General features: G+C 43.2%; 1 protein-coding gene across 5 annotated transcripts in view; it reads left to right on the top strand.

The window, feature by feature from the left end:
• The first annotated feature begins 988 nt into the window (after nt 1-988).
• LOC115164273 (serine/threonine-protein phosphatase 2B catalytic subunit gamma isoform) overlaps nt 989-19,621 on the top strand; it is a 69,678-nt gene continuing 51,045 nt past the window's right edge. For 4 of the 5 annotated variants that reach the window (XM_029716582.1, XM_029716578.1, XM_029716580.1 and 1 more), the window contains exon 1: nt 989-1,607. In XM_029716582.1, coding sequence (XP_029572442.1) covers nt 1,538-1,607 — 70 coding nt within the window. In that variant the 5' untranslated portion in view covers nt 989-1,537. The remainder of the gene's footprint in view (nt 1,608-19,621) is intronic. The other variant, XM_029716581.1, reaches the window with a different exon arrangement.

Raw genomic sequence — 19,621 nt, 5'->3', positions numbered from 1 at the left:
TTTGACCAAGGAGAGTGATGGAGTGCTGCATCAGATGACCTGGCCTCCACAATCACCCGACCTAAACCCAATTGAGATGGTTTGGGATGAGTTGGACCGCAGAGTGAAGGAAAAGCAGCCAACAAGTGCTCAGCATATGTGGGAACTCCTTCAAGACTGTTGGAAAAGCATTCCAGGTGAAGCTGGTTGCGATAATGCCAAGAATGTGCAAAGCTGTCATCAAGGCAAAGCGTGGCTACTTTGAAGAATCTAAAATCTAAAATCTATTTTGATTTGTTTAACATTTTTTGGGGTTACTACATGATTCCATGTGTGTTATTTCATAGTTTTGATGTCTTCACTATTATTCTACAATGTAGAAAATAGTAAAAATAAGGAAAAACCGTTCAATGAGTAGTTGTGTCCAAAATTTTGACTGGTACTGTACATATTACCTCAATTGCCTTGACTAACCTGTACACCGCACATTGACTCGGTACGGCCTGTATATAGCCTCGTTATTGTTATTTTATTGTTGCTCTCTTGTTTTTTTTTACTTTAGTTAATTCAGTAAATATTTTCTAAACTCTTATTTTTCTTAAAACTGCATTGTTGGTTAAGGGCTTGTAAGTAAGCATTTCACGGTAAGGTCCAAACCTGTTGTTTTCGGCACATGTGACAAATACAATTGGATTTGATTTGACGTGTACGCATTACGTTACCATAGCTACGTCATTTAGTTAGGGAGTCAATTCCGCCTCCGCCATATTGTAGGAAATCCGTCTCTGCGTTGCCACTAGTTACCACAGCCACAAAGGCGAAATTTCCTATAATCGTAAAAATGTATTTTTATTATTGTGTTGCTTTTTTGTCTTAATTTAAGTTTAGGCATAATGTCAGCATTGTGGTTAGGGTTAAAGTTAGGTTTAAAATCAGATTTTAAGAAGATACATTTTAGAAATAGGAGGGGTTTATTACTTTGTGGTTGTGGTAAATAGTGACGACCGTCTGTGTGCGCTGTCAGATTAGACTTTAATCCGTGGGGTTACGGTCAGAACGGGAACAATAGCTAGTTACACCTGGAACAGGGCTCGATAACCCGCGAGGAAACGCTGGTTTGAAAGCGACAGGTTTTATGGATGAATCATCTAAGTAATCCAAGCAATTTGATAATGAGGTTACTGACTAACGTTTGCATTAGCATTCAAATGGACTGCAAGTTATTTGTTAATCTGATACCCAGCTAGTTTGCTAGCTAACTCTTAAAGTCGAAAATCGCAATAACTTTATCCACTAAGTAAATAGTCAAGACTTTTGCTACACGGGACAATCACCACTTCTCCGTTTTCTATGGTCCATATCAATTTGTAACATTTTGCCACGGATTAACGCTGTTAGTGTTAGCAATCGAACCTAATCAAATCAATCCTCTCTGGAAGAAAACAAATCTCTATTCACTCTCATAACTTCAAGACGGAGTAACCAGCTTGCACTACAAACTAGCTAGTAAAACTAGCTCATCAAACTTGGTCCTGAGTGGAGGCCAGACGGAACTAACATGTCTGGAAAAGACAAAGACAAGGAGAACGCCGGAGAAAAACAATCTACAACTGAGCGGCTCGTAAAAGGTGAGTCGATTTCGCAAACGTAGCTAACTACTGTACCGTCAGCTAGCTATGTAAATGACCTAACGTTCTGTTTTAACATTCCAAATATTAGCCAGTTAGCTACCTAACAAGTTAGGTAACGTTACTGTAGTTACACCAAACGAAGCTGCAAGAACATACTACTGTAATTAACTAGTTATATTGAACGAACCAGAACTGTATCTACTTGGCTGCAGTAACTAGCATAGTTTAACTTAGTTTTGTCACAATGTTTAATTTTCGCTAATTAACTTGTTAATATATTTAGTATAACTCACTCCGCACATGTAGAAGTCAACAGGCACGACGACATACACAGAATGGTTTGAGAAAGGATTGATAGTGGCCAGTATATTTTCAAGACATGGTTTATAGCAGGCCTGCCATTAAGCTTTACTGTGACCAGAGGTGAATTAAGAGGCACCTGTGACCCCTGGCTCTAAATCACCAGGGCATAGTTTTGTGGTTGCGGTCTGACACGTTCTTCCAGGTCTACTTACTCAGTCAATGGTCATGGAAAGTGATGTAAGGTACTTGGTATCATCATTAGGCAGGTTTCAGTGGGGTGTTCTAGATAGGCCAATGATATCTCACCATGAGAAATGTAGTCACTGTGTGCAGTGTGCAACACAAGGGCCACTGAGGGAGAGCGGGCCGTGAGAGGTTTGCTATTGCTGTGATTAGGCTGGCAAAGTGGATTTCTTAACTCAACTGTTTTGGACCTTGTTAGCACTGCCTGGCCTGAAGGGTCTGTTCAGCTGAGCACAAGCCAGCTCTCCCCTTTGGCCAGCCCAGCGCTACCCACCAATTCAGGGTGAGAGGGCCAGGAGCAAGAGAATGCCCTGGCAGGGGATCCAAATGTATATGTATGCCAGTAGGGAGAGGGTGAGTTAATTGCGGAAAGAATCTCCCCAGTAACGTGCCCGACATGGTCTAGCCACAGGGTGAGGGAATGTGGGAGAAAGTGCAAAGTAGGGAGGAAGAGTGGGAGGAAGAGATTTGTTTGTACATCCAGTCAGGTCTAGTGGGGTCCCTGCATGGCAGTTTTAACTGTACCAAGGACCAGGAGAGGCTTGATGAGTAGGATGATGCTGCTAATCTTCCGAAAGTGGTACTATCCACCTTTTTTTTTGTTTTTTGTCTCACACTAAAACTGACACTTTGTTTTCAATATGAAATCCTCTTCTTTGTGGATAGCCTACATTATTAAAGAGGTGGATTGGATATGTTGTACAAGTGCTCTACTTGTACCACAGCTGTAGTCTAGATGGAAAATGACAGATATTCATTATTTTTTCATTGTTGGTGATTTGATATTTTGCGCTTCATTTATGTGGTTTAGGGGTAGCCTCAAATCAGTAATTTGGTATGGGTAATTGAACCAGAGTGTATGCTAACCATGTCTGCCTGTCTGAAAGGGAGAGGCCCAGCTGGGTCCTGTGCTGTGCACAGAGCATGTGATGTCACTGACTTAGTGGCAGAGAGGACCACCACTCTGTGTTAGAGCTGGGACGATAAGCCAAAAATGATCAACATCGATCACTTATCGCAGGCATTTTGCTCATATAATTTATTACGATACGTAGCCTGTACTAGAGAGATGTGAAGTTTGAAATGAAATAAGTATGTTAATATGGGTTATTGTTAATGGGACAATCAATGTCTACAACCATCAAACTAGTAGTAATTTTAAAGGATAATTTAGTGCCCTATAAAATCAGTTAACGCATCAATTCTGGCAATTTATAGTAATATGGATTTTTGTCCATATCGCCTAGCTCTACAGTCGTGGCCAAAAGTTTTGAGAATGACACAAATATTAATTTCCACAAAGTTTGCTGCTTTAGTGTCTTTAGATATTTTTGTCAGATGTTACTATGGAATACTGAAGTATAATTACAAGAGTTTAATAAGTGTCAAAGGCTTTTATTGACAATTACATGAAGTTGATGCAAAGAGTCAATATTTGCAGTGTTGACCCTTCTTTTTTCAAGACCTCTGCAGTCCGCCCTGGCATGTGTCATTCTCAAAACTTTTGGCCACGACTGTACACTGTAATTATCTAATTTGGCTGAGTAATATGTTCAGTCATTAGTGCAATTTGGATGGGAGGACAACATAATGTCCAAGTCCCCCCCACAGCTACCTGAGCCATATTGTTCTGATTCTGTAGCCTAATCATTCAGTGTGCCATTGTCCCCTTTTGTGAGTGTTTGATGATACAATAATAGGACTATTTCTATACCAGCAGGATCCAAATATGAAACGAAGATTGAATAAATATTGGCCCTTTGTCCTGTTTGTTGTCATGCCAATTTGGGTGAGATGTAGGTCTTGTTTATCATTAAGTCGTATGTCTCGTTTGTCATGAAGAGGCCGTTGAACGTCATGCTAATTAGTAAACTAATCTAAAGGACATACTTTTGTATACATAGTGTATGTGGACACCCCTTCAAATTAGGGGAATCGGCTATTTCAGCAACACCCGTTGCTGACTGGTGTATAAAATCGAGCACACAGCCATGTAATCTCAATAGGCAAGCATCGACAGTAGAATGGCCTCACTGAAGAGTTCAATGACTTTCAATGTGCCGCTGTCTTAGTATGCCACCTTTCCAACAAGTCAGTTGGTCAAATTTCTGCCCTGCTAGAGCTGCTCCGGTCAACTGTAAGTGCTGTTATTGTGATGTTTAAATGTCTAGGAGCAATAATGTCTCAGCCGTGAAGTGGTAGGCCACACAAGCTCACAGAAAGTGTTGTAATAGTGTCAGCTGTGAAAAGTGTCTGCTGGAGTGTTGTAAAGCTAGAGTGAAAGCTAGAGCGCTATTGGACTCTGGAGCAGTGGAAACACATTCTCTGGAGTGATGAAATCACACTTCACCATCTGGCAGTCCAATGGACGAATCTGGGTTTGGTGGATGCCAGAAGAACGCTACCTGCCCGACTGCGTAGTGCCAACTGTAAAGTTTGGTGGAGGAGAAATAGTGGTCTGTGGCTGTTTTTCATGTTTCGGGCTAGGCCTCTTAGTTCCCGTGAAGGGAAATCTTAACGCACCAGCATACAATGACATTGTAGACAATGCTGTGCTTCCAACTTTGTGGCAACAGTTTGGGGAAGGGCATTTTCTGTTTCAGAATGACAATGCCCCCATGCACAAAGCAAGGTCCATACAGAAATGGTTTGTTGAGATCGGTGTGGAAGAACTTGACTGGACGGCACAGAGCCCTGACCTCAACCCCGTCAAACATCTCTGGGATGAATTGGAAAGCCGACTGCGAGCCAGGCCTAATCACCCAACATCAGTGCCTGACCTCTCTAATGCTCTTGTGGCTCAATGGAAACAAGTTCCCGCACCAATGTTCCAACATCTAGTGGAAAGCCTTCCCAGAAGAGGGGAGGCTGTTATAGCAACAAAGGGGGGACCAAGTCCATGTTAATGCCCATTTTGGAATGAGATGTTCAACAAGCAGGTGTCCACATACTTTTGGTCATGTAGTGTATATAAACTCAGTGTAGGTCTATCCTAACCTATGATTTTGTTTCCAAACTCTTGGTTCTCCTGACCAATAGCAGTTTGAATCTTGTGTCCAACACTTCTCATGCAGTGGATTTAGTCACCACCACTGTAGACTGGGATCATGTGCAGGTGACCCTAGAATACTATGGCTGATCTGTGCGACGTGTGATCCAGCACTCTTGTTCCAGTCAGCTTCACTGAGATGGTGTTGTTGATCCCAATAACTGGCCAATAGGCCTAGCCCTTGACACATGCTAGCTACTGCCTGCCTTGCCTTTGCCCCTAACTGAATCGCCATCCATCATCCATATGTTCTTGGATCCTTGCGGCCAGGATCTTGCCTCCAGTGGGGCTAGCTAGCTAGGCTTCTAAATAAACAGACTCTGAACTTCGAATCCCCTGCTAATAGAGGCTTTGCCTAATCTCTTAACGCTTGTACCCAGCTTACAGTTCCTTTCGTTGCCTGCCTTGTAGGTCCAGGAACGCTTACTGTTTATTTATACCACACTTGTCAGAGCATGACAGCTTGTATTGATCATAGGCTGACCAAGTTGGAGCTCACTGTGTTCTGCTGGTGCAATCCCACTGCAGGCCGGCCAGGTCCGTGCCAGTAATCCCCCTCCCTCCATTCCCCATCTCAAGCCAGCTCATCACACAGCCAGCCTGCACCCTACCTGTCCTGTGCTGCACACCAAAACAAGGCTGCTGGACTCATAGTAGGCTATCCATAAGGCTCTGGTCAATGGTAGTGCACTATGTAGGGAATAGGATGGACTTGCATTTGACTGATGTGTTGCTCCAAAGAGGCGTGGCTTTTTGTTTCAGCATGACAAATGGTGTGTCAGACTGTTTCTCAGACAGATAATACACTACTCAAAAAAATAAAGGGAACACTTAAACAACACAATGTAACTCCAAGTCAATCACACTTCTGTGAAATCAAACTGTCCACTTAGGAAGCAACACTGATTGACAATAAATTTCACATGCTGTTGTGCAAATGGAATAGACAACAGGTGGAAATTATAGGCAATTAGCAAGACACCCCCAATAAAGGAGTGGTTCTGCAGGTGGGGACCACAGCCCACTTCTCAGTTCCTATGCTTCCTGGCTGATGTTTTGGTCACTTTTGAATGCTGGAGTGCTTTCACTCTAGTGGTAGCATGAGATGGAGTCTACAACCCACACAAGTGGCTCAGGTAGTGCAGCTAATCCAGGATGGCACATCAATGCGAGCTGTGGCAAGAAGGTTTGCTGTGTCTGTCAGCGTAGTGTCCAGAGCATGGAGGCACTACCAGGAGACAGGCCAGTACATCAGGAGACGTGGAGGAGGCTGTAGGAGAGCAACAACCCAGCAGCAGGACCGCTACCTCCGCCTTTGTGCAAGGAGGAGCAGGAGAAGCACTGCCAGAGCCCTGCAAAATGACCTCCAGCAGGCCACAAATGTGCATGTGTCTGCTCAAACGGTCAGAAACAGACTCCATGAGGGTGGTATGAGGGCCCGACGTCCACAGGTGGGGGTTGTGCTTACAGCCCAACACCGTGCAGGACGTTTGGCATTTGCCAGAGAACACCAAGATTGCCAAATTTGCCACTGGCGCCCTGTGCTCTTCACAGATGAAAGCAGGTTCACACTGAGCACGTGACAGATGTGACAGTCTGGAGACGCTGTGGAGAACGTTCTGCTGCCTGCAACATCCTCCAGCATGACCGGTTTGGCGGTGGGTCAGTCATGGTGTGGGGTGGCATTTCTTTGGGGGGCCGCACAGCCCTCCATGTGCTCGCCAGAGGTAGCCTGACTGCCATTAGGTACCGAGATGAGATCCTCAGACCCCTTGTGAGACCATATGCTGGTGCGGTTGGCCCTGGGTTCCTCCTAATGCAAGACAATGCTAGACCTCATGTGGCTGGAGTGTGTCAGCAGTTCCTGCAAGAGGAAGGCATTGATGCTTTGGACTGGCCCGCCCGTTCCCCAGACCTGAATCCAATTGAGCACATCTGGGACATCATGTCTCGATCCATCCACCAACGCCACGTTGCACCACAGACTGTCCAGGAGTTGGCGGATGCTTTAGTCCAGGTCTGGGAGGAGATCCCTCAGGAGACCTCCGCCACCTCATCAGGAGCATGCCCAGGCGTTGTAGGGAGGTCATACAGGCACGTGGAGGCCACACACACTACTGAGCCTCATTTTTTGACTTGTTTTAAGGACATTGCATCAAAGTTGGATCAGCCTGTAGTGTGGTTTTCCACTTTAATTTTGAGTGTGACTCCAAATCCAGACCTCCATGGGTTGATAAATTGGATTTCCATTGATTTATTTTTGTGTGATTTTGTCAGCACATTCAACTATGTAAAGAAAAAAGTATTTAATAAGATTATTTCATTCATTCAGATCTAGGATGTGTTATTTTAGTGTTCCCTTTATTTTTTTGAGCAGTATATTATCAATTGATTCTGCTGCTGCCGCATTGCACAAGTCAACCAACCCCCTCATCTCTCCAGACCGGCCTCAACCTCCTGGAAAACTGTGATTGATGGTAGTAGGTAAGGTTAGGCTATAGCCTAATGCATCAGGCTGCCTCTGGTCCTCTTGACAGTCAGGTGCCACCACACTGATTTAAACACACCTGCACAAAAGCTCATTAGAGCTCCATCATATTCCAGCCATTGGTTTGTGTGGCTTTCGTGAGTGTCCTGTGGCCTCGAATCTCTGTTGTTCTGTGCGATGCTACAACCTGAGCCATGTGGCGACTGAGTGGCCCCTCATCCGGACTTTAACCCCGGCCTGTGCCCTCTTCTCAGGCACCTGAGGTAACAGTCTAGACATTGGTATAGATCTAATGGCACAGATTGTCAGGGGTGGGGTTTAGCAGGCAGTTGTTCATGAACCATGATGATCATGATCCCACAGTTAACTGGTTTGACGCTGACAATACATTTGACCGGTCATGCTTATCGGTCTATATAGGTTAAACTGTTTTGATGGCCACGATTTAAAAAGAGCTACTATTCTTATTTCTCAACTTGTAATTAAAGCTCGCTTCCCATTTGCCGTTAGCGTGCATAGCCTGCCTACCATTGACTATAGCCTGTCGGCGTGTCACCCACCACTTTACAATGTGAGCTTGATGCAGTAGAATTGTTTGAAACATGAACGTTTTACTTCACTTCAAATAATGAGGAATGCCTAGCTTCATAGTAGCCTTGCCAAAATCCAACCATAGAAATGTGGAGGCAGTCTGCAGCAACGTTGACAGAAATGTGCGTCACTACACCCCAGACATGGGGATGTGTATGTGATCCTAACACCTTGACCAAACCGGCTCTGTGCGTGTGTCATTGTACGCATGCTGATTTTTTTTTTCCGTCCCCACCAGACGCATTCATGGAACGCAAGTTAAAATGGCGGGCTGGGCGCATGCACACTGACACGGTCGCCAGTTGTACAGTGTTTCCTCGACACATTGGTGCGGCTGACTTCCGGGTTAAGCGGGCAGTGTGTCAAGAAGCAGTGAGGCTTTGCAGAGTCATGTTTTGGAGGACACGACTCTCGACCTTTGCATCTCCCGAGTCCCATCGCTGCAACTCCTGTATGGACAAGACTGTAATTGGATATTACAAAAAAGGGGTAAAAAAAAATGAGTAGATGGGAGATGCCGGACTTGCAGGGCATCGTCTAAAATAGAAAAAATTTATATTTTAGCGCCTGGCTACGCAGATGCCTGTAGAAATGCACGTGAGCAGTTTGGATGAAATTACTGAATAACATGTACTGTATGTGGGGAATTCCACGGTAAAAAACTATCTATTTTTTTTATGTAACCTTTATTTTACTAGGCAAGTCAGTTAAGAACAAATTCTTATTTACAATGTCGGCCTACCCCGGCCAAACCCAGACGACGCAGGGCCAATTGTGTGCTGCCCTATGGGACTCCCAATCACGGCCGGATGTGATGCAGCCTGGATTCGAACCAGGTACTGCAGTGACGCCTCTTGCACTGAGTTGCAGTGTCTTAGACCACTGCGCCACTCGGGAGCTTTGACTCAGTTTTCTTTTTTTTTTTTCACTTTTAAATGTATGCCAAACAAAAATCATTGATTTCAAAGTTTAACTATGCACAAGGACTACTTTTAACAATTTCCACAGAAAAAAAGTCAAATGTATTTAGTGCAAGAACTGTGCAGATACCAACTTTGGTAACAGAATTATGGTAAATAATAAAAAACGATTTTTTTTTGGTCTGCAGAAAGAATGTCAACAATGACATGGCACCTTGAGTTTGAAAAAAATCTCTTTTGGTTATTGAAGGGAAGTGGATTTACACCCGGAAACGAAATTACATTATGGGTCCCTGATCTGTACTACACAGAAATGCATATCTCCTCATGTTTCACAAGTTTGGACAGCACAGTAGAGAAAAGTGCAGTACAATACAGCACACCAGAGCAGAGTATGGTAGAGTTCAGTGTAGTTGAGTACAGTACAATATACCTTACTTTTCTGTACTGTGTTGTATTAGAATGTGCTCTACTCACTGTACAGTGTTGTACTCAGTACTGCTCTCTACTCACTGTAGAGTACTGTATTATCCAAACATACAGCTATGATAGGTTCAGATTTGGTCCGGTCTGTCTGTGGACATTATCAAGGCCAGGGTGGACTGACCAGATTTCAACGTCCATGGACATACGGTGCCGGTCAGTGCTCAGTGGGTGAGGATGCTGGTCACAGTAAATAGAAAGCAAGGGGACTCATGGGTAGGTGTCAGAAAGAGCTGGGAGAGTTGGCATTAACTGGAGAGAGGGGGTTGTCCATACTTAAGACTGTTTTAGCACTCTTGGTTTGACCACCAGACAACAGAAAGACAAAACAGTTATGAGCTGAAAATACAGTGCATTTGGAAAGTATTCAGATCCCTTGACTTTTTCCACATTTTGTTACGTTACAGCCTTATTCTAAAATGGATAAAATAAAATGTTTCCACAATCTACAGACAATACCCCATAATAACAAAGCAAAAAGTTTTTTTGTATTTTTTGCAGATGTATTTAAAAAAAAAAATAAAAAAAAAAATACCTTATTTACGTAAGTATTCAGGTCCTTTGCTATGAGACTTGAAATTGAGTTCAGGTGCATCCTGTTTCCATTGAAAATCCTTGAGACGTTTCTACAACTTGATTGGAGTCCACCTGTGGTCATTTCAATTGATTGGACATGATTTGGAAAGGCACACACTTGTCTATATAAGGTTCCACAGTTGACAGTCCATGTCAGAGCAAAAACGAAGCCATGAGGTCAATGGAATTGTCCGTATATCTCCGAGACAGGATTGGGGAAGGGTACCAAATGTCTGCAGCATTGAAGGTCCACAAGAACACAGTGGCCTCCATCATTCTTAAATGGAAGAGGTTCAGAAACACCAAGAATCCTTCCGAAGCTGGCCGCCTGGCAAAACTGAGGAATCGGGGGAGAAGGGTCTTGGTCAGGGAGGTGACCAAGAACCCGATGGTCACTCTGACAGAGCTCCAGGGTTTCTCTGGAGGTGGGAGAAACATCCAGAACGACAGCCATCTCTGCAGCACTCCACCAATCAGATGGTAGAGTGGCCAGACGGAAGCAACTCCTCAGTAAAAGGCACATGAGAGCCTGTTTGGAGTTTAAAAGGCACTTAAAGGACTCAGACCATGAGAAACCAGATTCTCTGGTCTGATGAAACCAAGATTGAACTCTTTGGCCTGAATGCCAAGCGTCACGTTTGGAGGAAACCTGGCACCATCCCTACAGTGAAGCATGGTGGTGGCAGCAGCATGCTGTGTGGAAAACAATTTAATCAATTTTAAAATGTGTAAAAAGTCAAGGGGTCTGAATACTTTTTGACTGCACTCTAACAGTATGCCACTGGACGGGAGGCCAGTAGTAGGTGTCCAAACTGTGGTTTGTGACTTATTATTTCCCATTGTAGCCAATTCAGTTGCATTAATTCCATTACTGATTTGTTTGGTAATTGGTAACGGAATTGCTAATTTTAGTCACTTGTTTATTAATTATTATCAGTAAAATCACTATTTGGCAGCTCTACCGTTACTTGTTACTTCTGTGAACTTTCATTATTCTCCCTCATGAGGGAGATAAATTAGAAAATATATTGTGGGTTTTTGGTAATTGAATTACAATGAAATATTTCTTAAACTTACTGAAGGTAAACAATGTATCCAAAACGAAATATAAGTGTTATTAGCTGGCAGGGTTCCTTCTGTCAACATTGTGTTTTGGTGTATTTCTGATACCTTTTTAAGACATTTTCTGGTAAATGTTTTCAAAGATCCCTTTTCCATCGGTTTATCCATAAACCAAAGCCTTTACTTATGCCTAATTTTTAAGATAAATGGTTGAAAAATGTATCCATGCCTTCATTCTCCCAAAATATAGACTCTTCACTTTAGTTTGACACCCAATTTGTATATGCCCCTATGAACTTCACATGTTTATGCTCATGGGTCCTTTGACGGAAATGCCCATGTGTACATTTATTTTGCAATGCTCACGCACCCAAAGTGGCTGGTTCCTGTTCCTAGTAAGTGTGTTAAGCAGGGTTCAAAACTGCGACCAAACACATTAGCGTCCCTTTGACTTGGCAGTGCAACACCAATTTTTTTATTGGTCGCCAGTGATTTACATTTTTTTGCTTGTCACGTTAGTTTTTGATCAACAATTAGCTTTATTTTATTATCAAGATTTATTGAAACTGAAATGTGTATGCCACAATTTGTATGCAGACCAGGTAGCTTATTAAAGAAGTTTGGTCCGAAGTCTTGGTTGAATCTTTGCGGTGTGCAATTGTCATCATGCGCTATTTGAATTAACATTTCTAAAGGCTTTCCCAAAAAACCTTCCCAATTAAATGTTTTCTAAAAAGTAGGGGTACCTGGCAGAATGATATCATGATGATTTGTATCAATCGCGGGGCATTTGTTTATCAAACTCTGCCGTGACATGTAGTCTACACTAGAGGTCGACCGATTATGATTTTTCAACGCTGATACCGATTTATTGGAGGACCAAATAAAGCCGATACCGATTAATCGGCCAATTTAAAAAAAAAATATTTATTTATTTGTAATAATGACAATTACAACAATACTGAATTAACACTTATTTTAACTTAATATAATGCATCAATAAAATCAATTTAGCCTCAAATAAATAATGAAAGATGTTTAAATAATGCAAAAACAATGTGTTGGAGAAGAAAGTAAAAGTGCAATATGTGCCATGTAAAAAAGCTAACGTTTAAGTTCCTTGCTCAGAACATGAGAACATATGAAAGTTAGTGGTTACTTTTAACATGAGTCTTTAATATTCCCAGGTAAGAAGTTTTATGTTGTAGTTATTATAGGACTATTTCTCTTTATACCATTTGTATTTCATATACCTTTGACAATTGGATGTTCTTATAGGCACTTCAGTATTGCCAGTGTAACAGTATAGCTTCCGTCCCTCTCCTCGCCCCTACCTGGGCTCGAACCAGGAACACATCAACAACAGCCACCCTCGAAGCAGTGTTACCCATGCAGAGCAAGAGGAACAACTACTCCAAGTCTCAGAGCGAGTGACGTTTGAAACGCTATTAGCGCACACCCCGCTAACTAGCTAGCCATTTCACATCGGTTACACCAGCCTAATCTTGGGAGTTGATAGGCTTGAAGTCATAAACAGCGCAATGCTTGAAGCACAGCGACGAGCTGCTGGCAAAACGCACGAAAGTGCTGTTTGAATGAATGCTTACGAGCCTGCTGCTGCCTACCACCGCTCAGTCAGACTGCTCTATCAAATCATAGACTTAATTATAATATAATAAACACACAGAAATACGTGCCTTAGTTTCCGCATTCGACCATATTAAATGACCTATCATCTCGAAAACAAAACATTTTTCCTTTCAGTGAAATACGGAACCGTTCCGTATTTTATCTAACGGGTGGCATCCATAAGTCTAAATATTCCTGTTACATTGCACAACCTTCAATGTTATGTCATAATTACGTAAAATTCTGGCAAATTAGTTCGCAACGAGCCAGGCGGCCCAAACTGTTGCATATACCCTGACTCTGCGTGCAATGAACGCAAGAGAAGTGACACAATTTCACATGGTTAATATTGCCTGCTAACCTGGATTTCTTTTAGCTAAATATGCAGGTTTAAAAATATATACTTCTGTGTATTGATTTTAAGATAGGCATTGATGTTTATGGTTAGGTACAGTCGTGCAACGATTGTGCTTTTTTTCGCAAATGCGCTTTTGTTAAATCATCCCCCGTTTGGTGAAGTCGGCTGTCTTTGTTAGGAAGAAATAGTCTTCACAGTTCGCAATGAGCCAGGCGGCCCAAACTGCTGCATGTAGTTAATATAACATGATAACACACAGAAATACGAGCCTTAGTTTCCGGATTTGACCATGTTAATGACCTATCATTTCGAAAACAAAACGTTTATTCTTTCAGTGAAATACGGAACCGTTCCGTATTTCATCTAACGGGTGGCATCCCTAAGTCTAATTCTGGCAAATTAATTACGGTCTTTGTTAGGAGTAAATGGTCTTCACACAGTTTGCAACGAGCCAGGCGGCCCAAACTGCTGCATATACCCTGACTGCTTGCACGGAATGCAAGAGAAGTGACACAATTTCCCTAGTTAAAAGAATGTTAGCAGGCAATATTAACTAAATATGCAGGTTGGTTTAAAAATATATACTTGTGTATTGATTTTAAAGAAAGGCATTGATGTTTATGGTTAGGTACACATTGGTGCAACGACAGTGCTTTTTTCGTGAATGCGCTTGTTCAATCATCACCCGTTTTGGCGAAGTAGGCTGTGATGCGATGAGAAATTAACAGGCATATTAACAGGCATATACCCTGACTCATCGATTATATGCAACGCAGGACAAGCTAGATAAACTAGTAATATCATCAACCATATGTAGTTAACTAGTGATTTATGTTAAGATTGTTTTTTTTTTTATAAGAGAAGTTTAATGCTAGCTAGCAACTTACCTTGGCCTCTTGCTGCACTCACGTAACAGGTAGTCAGCCTGCCACGCAGTCTCCACGAGTGCAATGTAATCGGAGTGCAATGTAATCGGCCACAATCGGTGTCCAAAAATGCCGATTTACCGATTTTACGAAAACTTGAAATCGGCCCCAATTAATCGGCCATTCCGATTAATCGGTCGACCTCTAGTCTACATTGTACATTGTACAGTACAAGAACACTGCTAGCCAAACACAAGTCTCTTGCTAGGCGTGCAATTGAATTAAAGGGCAGCTACACCCTCTACATTTTTGAGGGGGGATTATTACCAGACCTCAAAAGTGGTCTCCTGATCTGGTTTAGGCATGTTGTGGACTTAAAAAAAATATATGTTTAATGAATTATTATAGAGAGCAAAAACCTGATAAAACTATGAAAACTGAGATCTGGAGAAAAATACAACTTGGAAAACCAAATTTACCAAAATATCAAACTTATTTTATAGGGCCCTACAACTGTAGTGACTGTTCAAAATCACTAACAATAACATCCTTTTTTGAGATTGCGCAATCTTTTTTCTTTTTTTTCTGCCAAACAATGTAAATATATTGTCAAGTTAAAATGTAATTGTGTGTATGGAGGGTAGGTCATTATAGACTACTTGCTCAGCCCACAAATTAAAGATGACATTTAAATGCTGCGCACTTTTCTGGGGCAGTATTTTCTTCATTCGGGGCAATAGCTTTCACTTGGCACTGGCCTGGGTTGCCACTGGAAAATGTACCTGAATGTCAAGCCCTGCAAGGGCATGCTAATTTTAAAATACGGCTTGTCGTTATTATCCTGTTTCTGTATGGAATGCTGGCACATTATGGGACACGTGTCTGGTCTCCACCCCGCTGATCCTCAACACTGGGGCCCCACAAGGGTGCGTTCTCAGCCCTCTCCTGTACTCCTTGTTCACCCATGACTGCGTGGCCATGCACGCCTCCAACTCAATCATCAAGTTTGCAGACGACACTACAGTGGTAGGATAGATGACCAACAACAACGAGACTGCCTACAGGGAGGAGGTGAGGGCCCTCGGAGTGTGGTGTCAGGAAAATAACCTCACACTCAACGTCAACAAAACAAAGAAGATGATCGTGGACTTCAGGAAACAGCAAAGGGTGCACACCCCCTATCCACATCGACGGGACAGTAGTGAAGGTGGAAAGTTTTTTAAGTTCCTCGGCGTACACATCACAGACAAACTGAAATGGTCCACCCACACAGACAGTGTGGTGAAGAAGGTGCAACAGCGCCTCTTCAACCTCAGGAGGCTGAAGAAATTTGGCTTATCACCAAAAATACTCACAAACTTACAGATGCACAATCGAGAGCATCCTGTCGGGCTGTATCACCGCCTGGTACGGCAACTGCTCTGCCCACAACCGTAAGGCTCTCCAGAGGGTAGTGAGGTATGCACAACGCATCACCGGGGGCAAACTACCTGCCCCCAGGACACCTACACCACCCGATGTCACAGGAAGGCCAAAAAGATCATCAAGGACAACAACTACCCAAGCCACTGCCTGTTCACCCCGCTATCGTCCAGAAGGCAAGGTCAGTACAAGTGCATCAAAGCGGGGACCGAGAGACTGAAAAACAGCTTCTATCTCAAGGCCATCAGACTGTTAAACAGCCATCACTAATATTGAGTGGCTGCTGCCAACATACTGACTCAAATCTCTAGCCACTTTAATAATTAAAAATTGGATGTAATAAATGTATCACTAGTCACTTTAAACAATGCCACTTTATATAATGTCTACATACCCTACATTACTCATCTCATATGTATATACTGTACCATCTACTGCATCTTGCCTGTGCCGTTCGGTCATCGCTCATCCATAAATGTATATGTACATATTCATTCCTTTACACGTGTGTGTGTGTGTGTAAGGTAGTTGTTGTGAAATTGTTAGATTACTTGTTAGATGTTACTGCATGGTCGGAAGTAGAAGCACAAGCATTTCGCTACACTCGCATTAACATCTGCTAACCATGTGTATGCGAACAATAAAATTTGATTTGGTCTTAATTGGTGCGACCATATGTTCTGGTGCCATCAACTGAAAACCTTTTGGGAAATAGTTAGTCTAGAGCCCTGTTAAGCTCATTGTTGATGCATTGTATGCTCGTGCTTTGTCATACTAGGAGGGATAGCAATACAATATTCCCATTCACCTGCAGGCTAGAGTTGCGAGACAGAAGATCTAAGATTTATTCGCTGTGTCTGATTTGGTCATTGTTTTCTAAAGAAGACCACTGTCTCTAGTCTTTACTCCCATGTGCTAGTAGTAGGTTAGATGAAGAGACTGTGGCTCTTTGAAAGCTCCAAGGTCAATTGACCTGCTACCAATGTAACAACCAGGATGAAGGGAATGTTAGGCCCTACCTACCTCCCACACTGGAAATAATAGCCTGGGCACATATGTGATAAATGCCTTATCACTACCCTGTCTGTCTGGGTGGCTGGCTGTTGAATTCCAAAATGGAAACGCATTGCTTTTCTGTTTAAGGAATGGAGATGGTTGCTTCCTGTATTCCAACTGCTGACCCACCTCTAAGTTCCATACCTATGCTTTATAGTTTACACCTAAAAGCAGCATCATTGTCATAATCTTTTCTAATTGATTACCGGTGTTGCTACGCAATTTAGTAGGGCTAGGAATTTCCAGGGACTTCACAATACGATATTATCATGACACTTAGGTAGCAATACAAGTATTGCCATTCATTGGGGCATGGACTCTATAAGATGTCGAAAGCGTTCCACAGGGATGCTGGCCCATTTTGACTCCAATGCTTCCCACAGTTGTCAAGTTGGCTGGATGTACTTTGGGTGGTGGACCATGGGAAACTGTTGAGCGTGAAAAAACCAACTACCATACCCCGTTCAAAGGCACTTAAATCTTTTGTCTTGCCCATTCACCCTCTGAATGGCACACATAAACAATCCATGTCCCAATTGTCTCAAAGCTTAAAAATCATCCCTTAAACCTGTCTCCTCCCCTTAATTGACACTGATTTAAAGTGGATTTAACAAGTGACATAAATAAGAGATCATAGCTTTCACCTGGTCAGTCTGTCATGGAAAGAACAGGTGCTCTTAATGTTTTGTATACTGTGTATGTCAGCTGCCGAGAGACGAGAGAGACATAATTAAAATGAGTTTTGATCAGTCATGGAAATAAGTGCTGAAAACATGTTGGCTCACTGTTTAAAGAGAACAAGCTATAGGATGAAAAGTACCGGTGTTTTGGCGCAGGTACAGTCGACTAGCGCTAGCTAATGCTGTCGACAGTCAAAGTATCTATATAATATCGTCCAAAATAATATTGTGATGGAACTGTATATTTTTTCCCCATCACTACAATTTACCCAATTTTTTTTAAAACAAAAGATGGACATTTCTCTCACTGTTCTGACAACAGAGTCCAGTATCTAAAACAATATCAAGGGTTTTACACTATAGCAACCTTTTGCACTCTGCAAAGGATTGTGGGACTGTAGAACAGATTACCGCCCGGCGTGCAATTTGATACTGACTGACTAGCCTACCACGGGATACGGCTTCCTGCTGCCCTAGAATCTATTAATGGCTGGGGTAGACACTGGATGCAAATGGGAAAGGTTTTCCATCAGTCTGTCTTAAATTACTACTTGATGTCTTGTTATTGTTGTTTTATTGTCTAAGATGTGGTCTCTCTAGGCTAATTTGTGTTAACGTATGTAAACCAGCAGCATACCACCCTGCATCCCACTGCTGGCTTGCTTCTGAAGCTAAGCAGGGTTGGTCCTGGTCAGTCCCTGGATGGGAGAGCAGATGCTGCTGGAAGTGGTGTTGGAGGGCCAGTAGGAGGCACTCTTTCCTCTTGTCTAAACAACATCCCAATGCCCCAGGGCAGTGATTGGGGACACTGCCCTGTGTAGGGTGCCGTCTTTCGGATGGGACGTTAAACGGGTGTCCCGACGCTCTGAGTTCATTAAAGATCCCATTGCACTTATCGTAAGAGTAGGGGTTTTAACCCCGGTGTCCTGGCTAAATTCCCAATCTGGCCCTCATACCATCACAGCCATCTAATCATCCCCAGCTTACAATTGGCTCATTCATCCTCCTCTCCCCTGAAACTATTCCCCAGGTCGTTGCTGTAAATGAGAATGTGTTCTCAGTCAACTTACCTGGTAAAATAACAAAAAATTAAAAAATGTTTAAAAAAAACTTTAAAAAAAAGAAACGTCCTCACTGTCAACTGCGTTTATTTTCAGGAAACTTAACATGTGTAAATATTTGAATGAACATAACAAGAATCAACAACGGACATAAACTGAACAAGTTCCACAGACATGTGACTAACAGAAATGGAATAATGTGTCCCTGAACAAAGGGGGAGTCAAAATCAAAAGTAACAGTAGGTATCTGGTGTGGCCACCAGCTGCATTAAGTACTGCAGTGCATCTCCTCCTCATGGACTGCACCAGATTTGCCAGTTCTTGCTGTGAGATGTTACCACACTCTTCCACCAAGGCACCTGCAAGTTCCCGGACATTTCTGGGGGGAATTGCCCTAGCCCTCACCCTCCGATCCAACAGGTCCCAGACGTGCTCAATGGGATTGAGATCCGGGCTCTTTGCTGGCCATGGCAGAACACTGACATTCCTGTCTTGCAGGAAATCACGCACAGAACGAGCAGTATGGCAGGTGGCATTGTCATGTTGGAGGGTCATGTCAGGATGAGCCTGCAGAAAGGGTACCACATGAGGGAGGAGGATGTCTTCCCTGTAACGCACAGCATTGAAATTGCCTGCAATGACAACAAGCTCAGTCCGATGATGCTGTGACACACTGCCCCAGACCATGACAGACCCTCCACCTCCAAATCGATCCCGCTCCAGAGTACAGGCCTCGGTGTAACGCTCATTCCTTTGACGATAAATGTGAATCCGACCATCACCCCTGGTAAGACACAACCGCGACGTGTCAGTGAAGAGCACTTTTTGCCAGTCCTGTCTGATCCAGCGACGGTGGGTTTGTGCCCATAGTCCCGTTGTTGCCGGTGATGTCTGGTGAGGACCTGCCTTACAACAAGCCTACAAGCCCTCAGTCCAGCCTCTCTCAGCCTATTGCGGACAGTCTGAGCACTGATGGAGGGATTGTGCATTCCTGGTGGAACTCAGCAGTTGTTGCCATCCTATACCTGTACCGCAAGTGTGATGTACCGATCTAGTGCAGGTTTTGTTAAACGTGGTCTGCCACTGTGAGGACGATCAGCTGTCCGTCCTGTTTCCCTATAGCGCTGTCTTAGGCGTCTCACAGTACGGACATTGCAATTTATTGGCCTGGCCACATCTGCAGTCCTCGTGCCTCCTTGCAGCATGCCTAAGGCACGTTCGCGC

The sequence above is a fragment of the Salmo trutta genome, chromosome 27 (genome assembly GCF_901001165.1).
Source record: "Salmo trutta chromosome 27, fSalTru1.1, whole genome shotgun sequence".
NCBI classification, from domain to species: Eukaryota; Metazoa; Chordata; class Actinopteri; order Salmoniformes; family Salmonidae; genus Salmo; species Salmo trutta.
The sequence above is the reverse complement of the archived record's forward strand: the minus strand, read 5'-3'. Positions and strand labels throughout refer to the sequence as shown.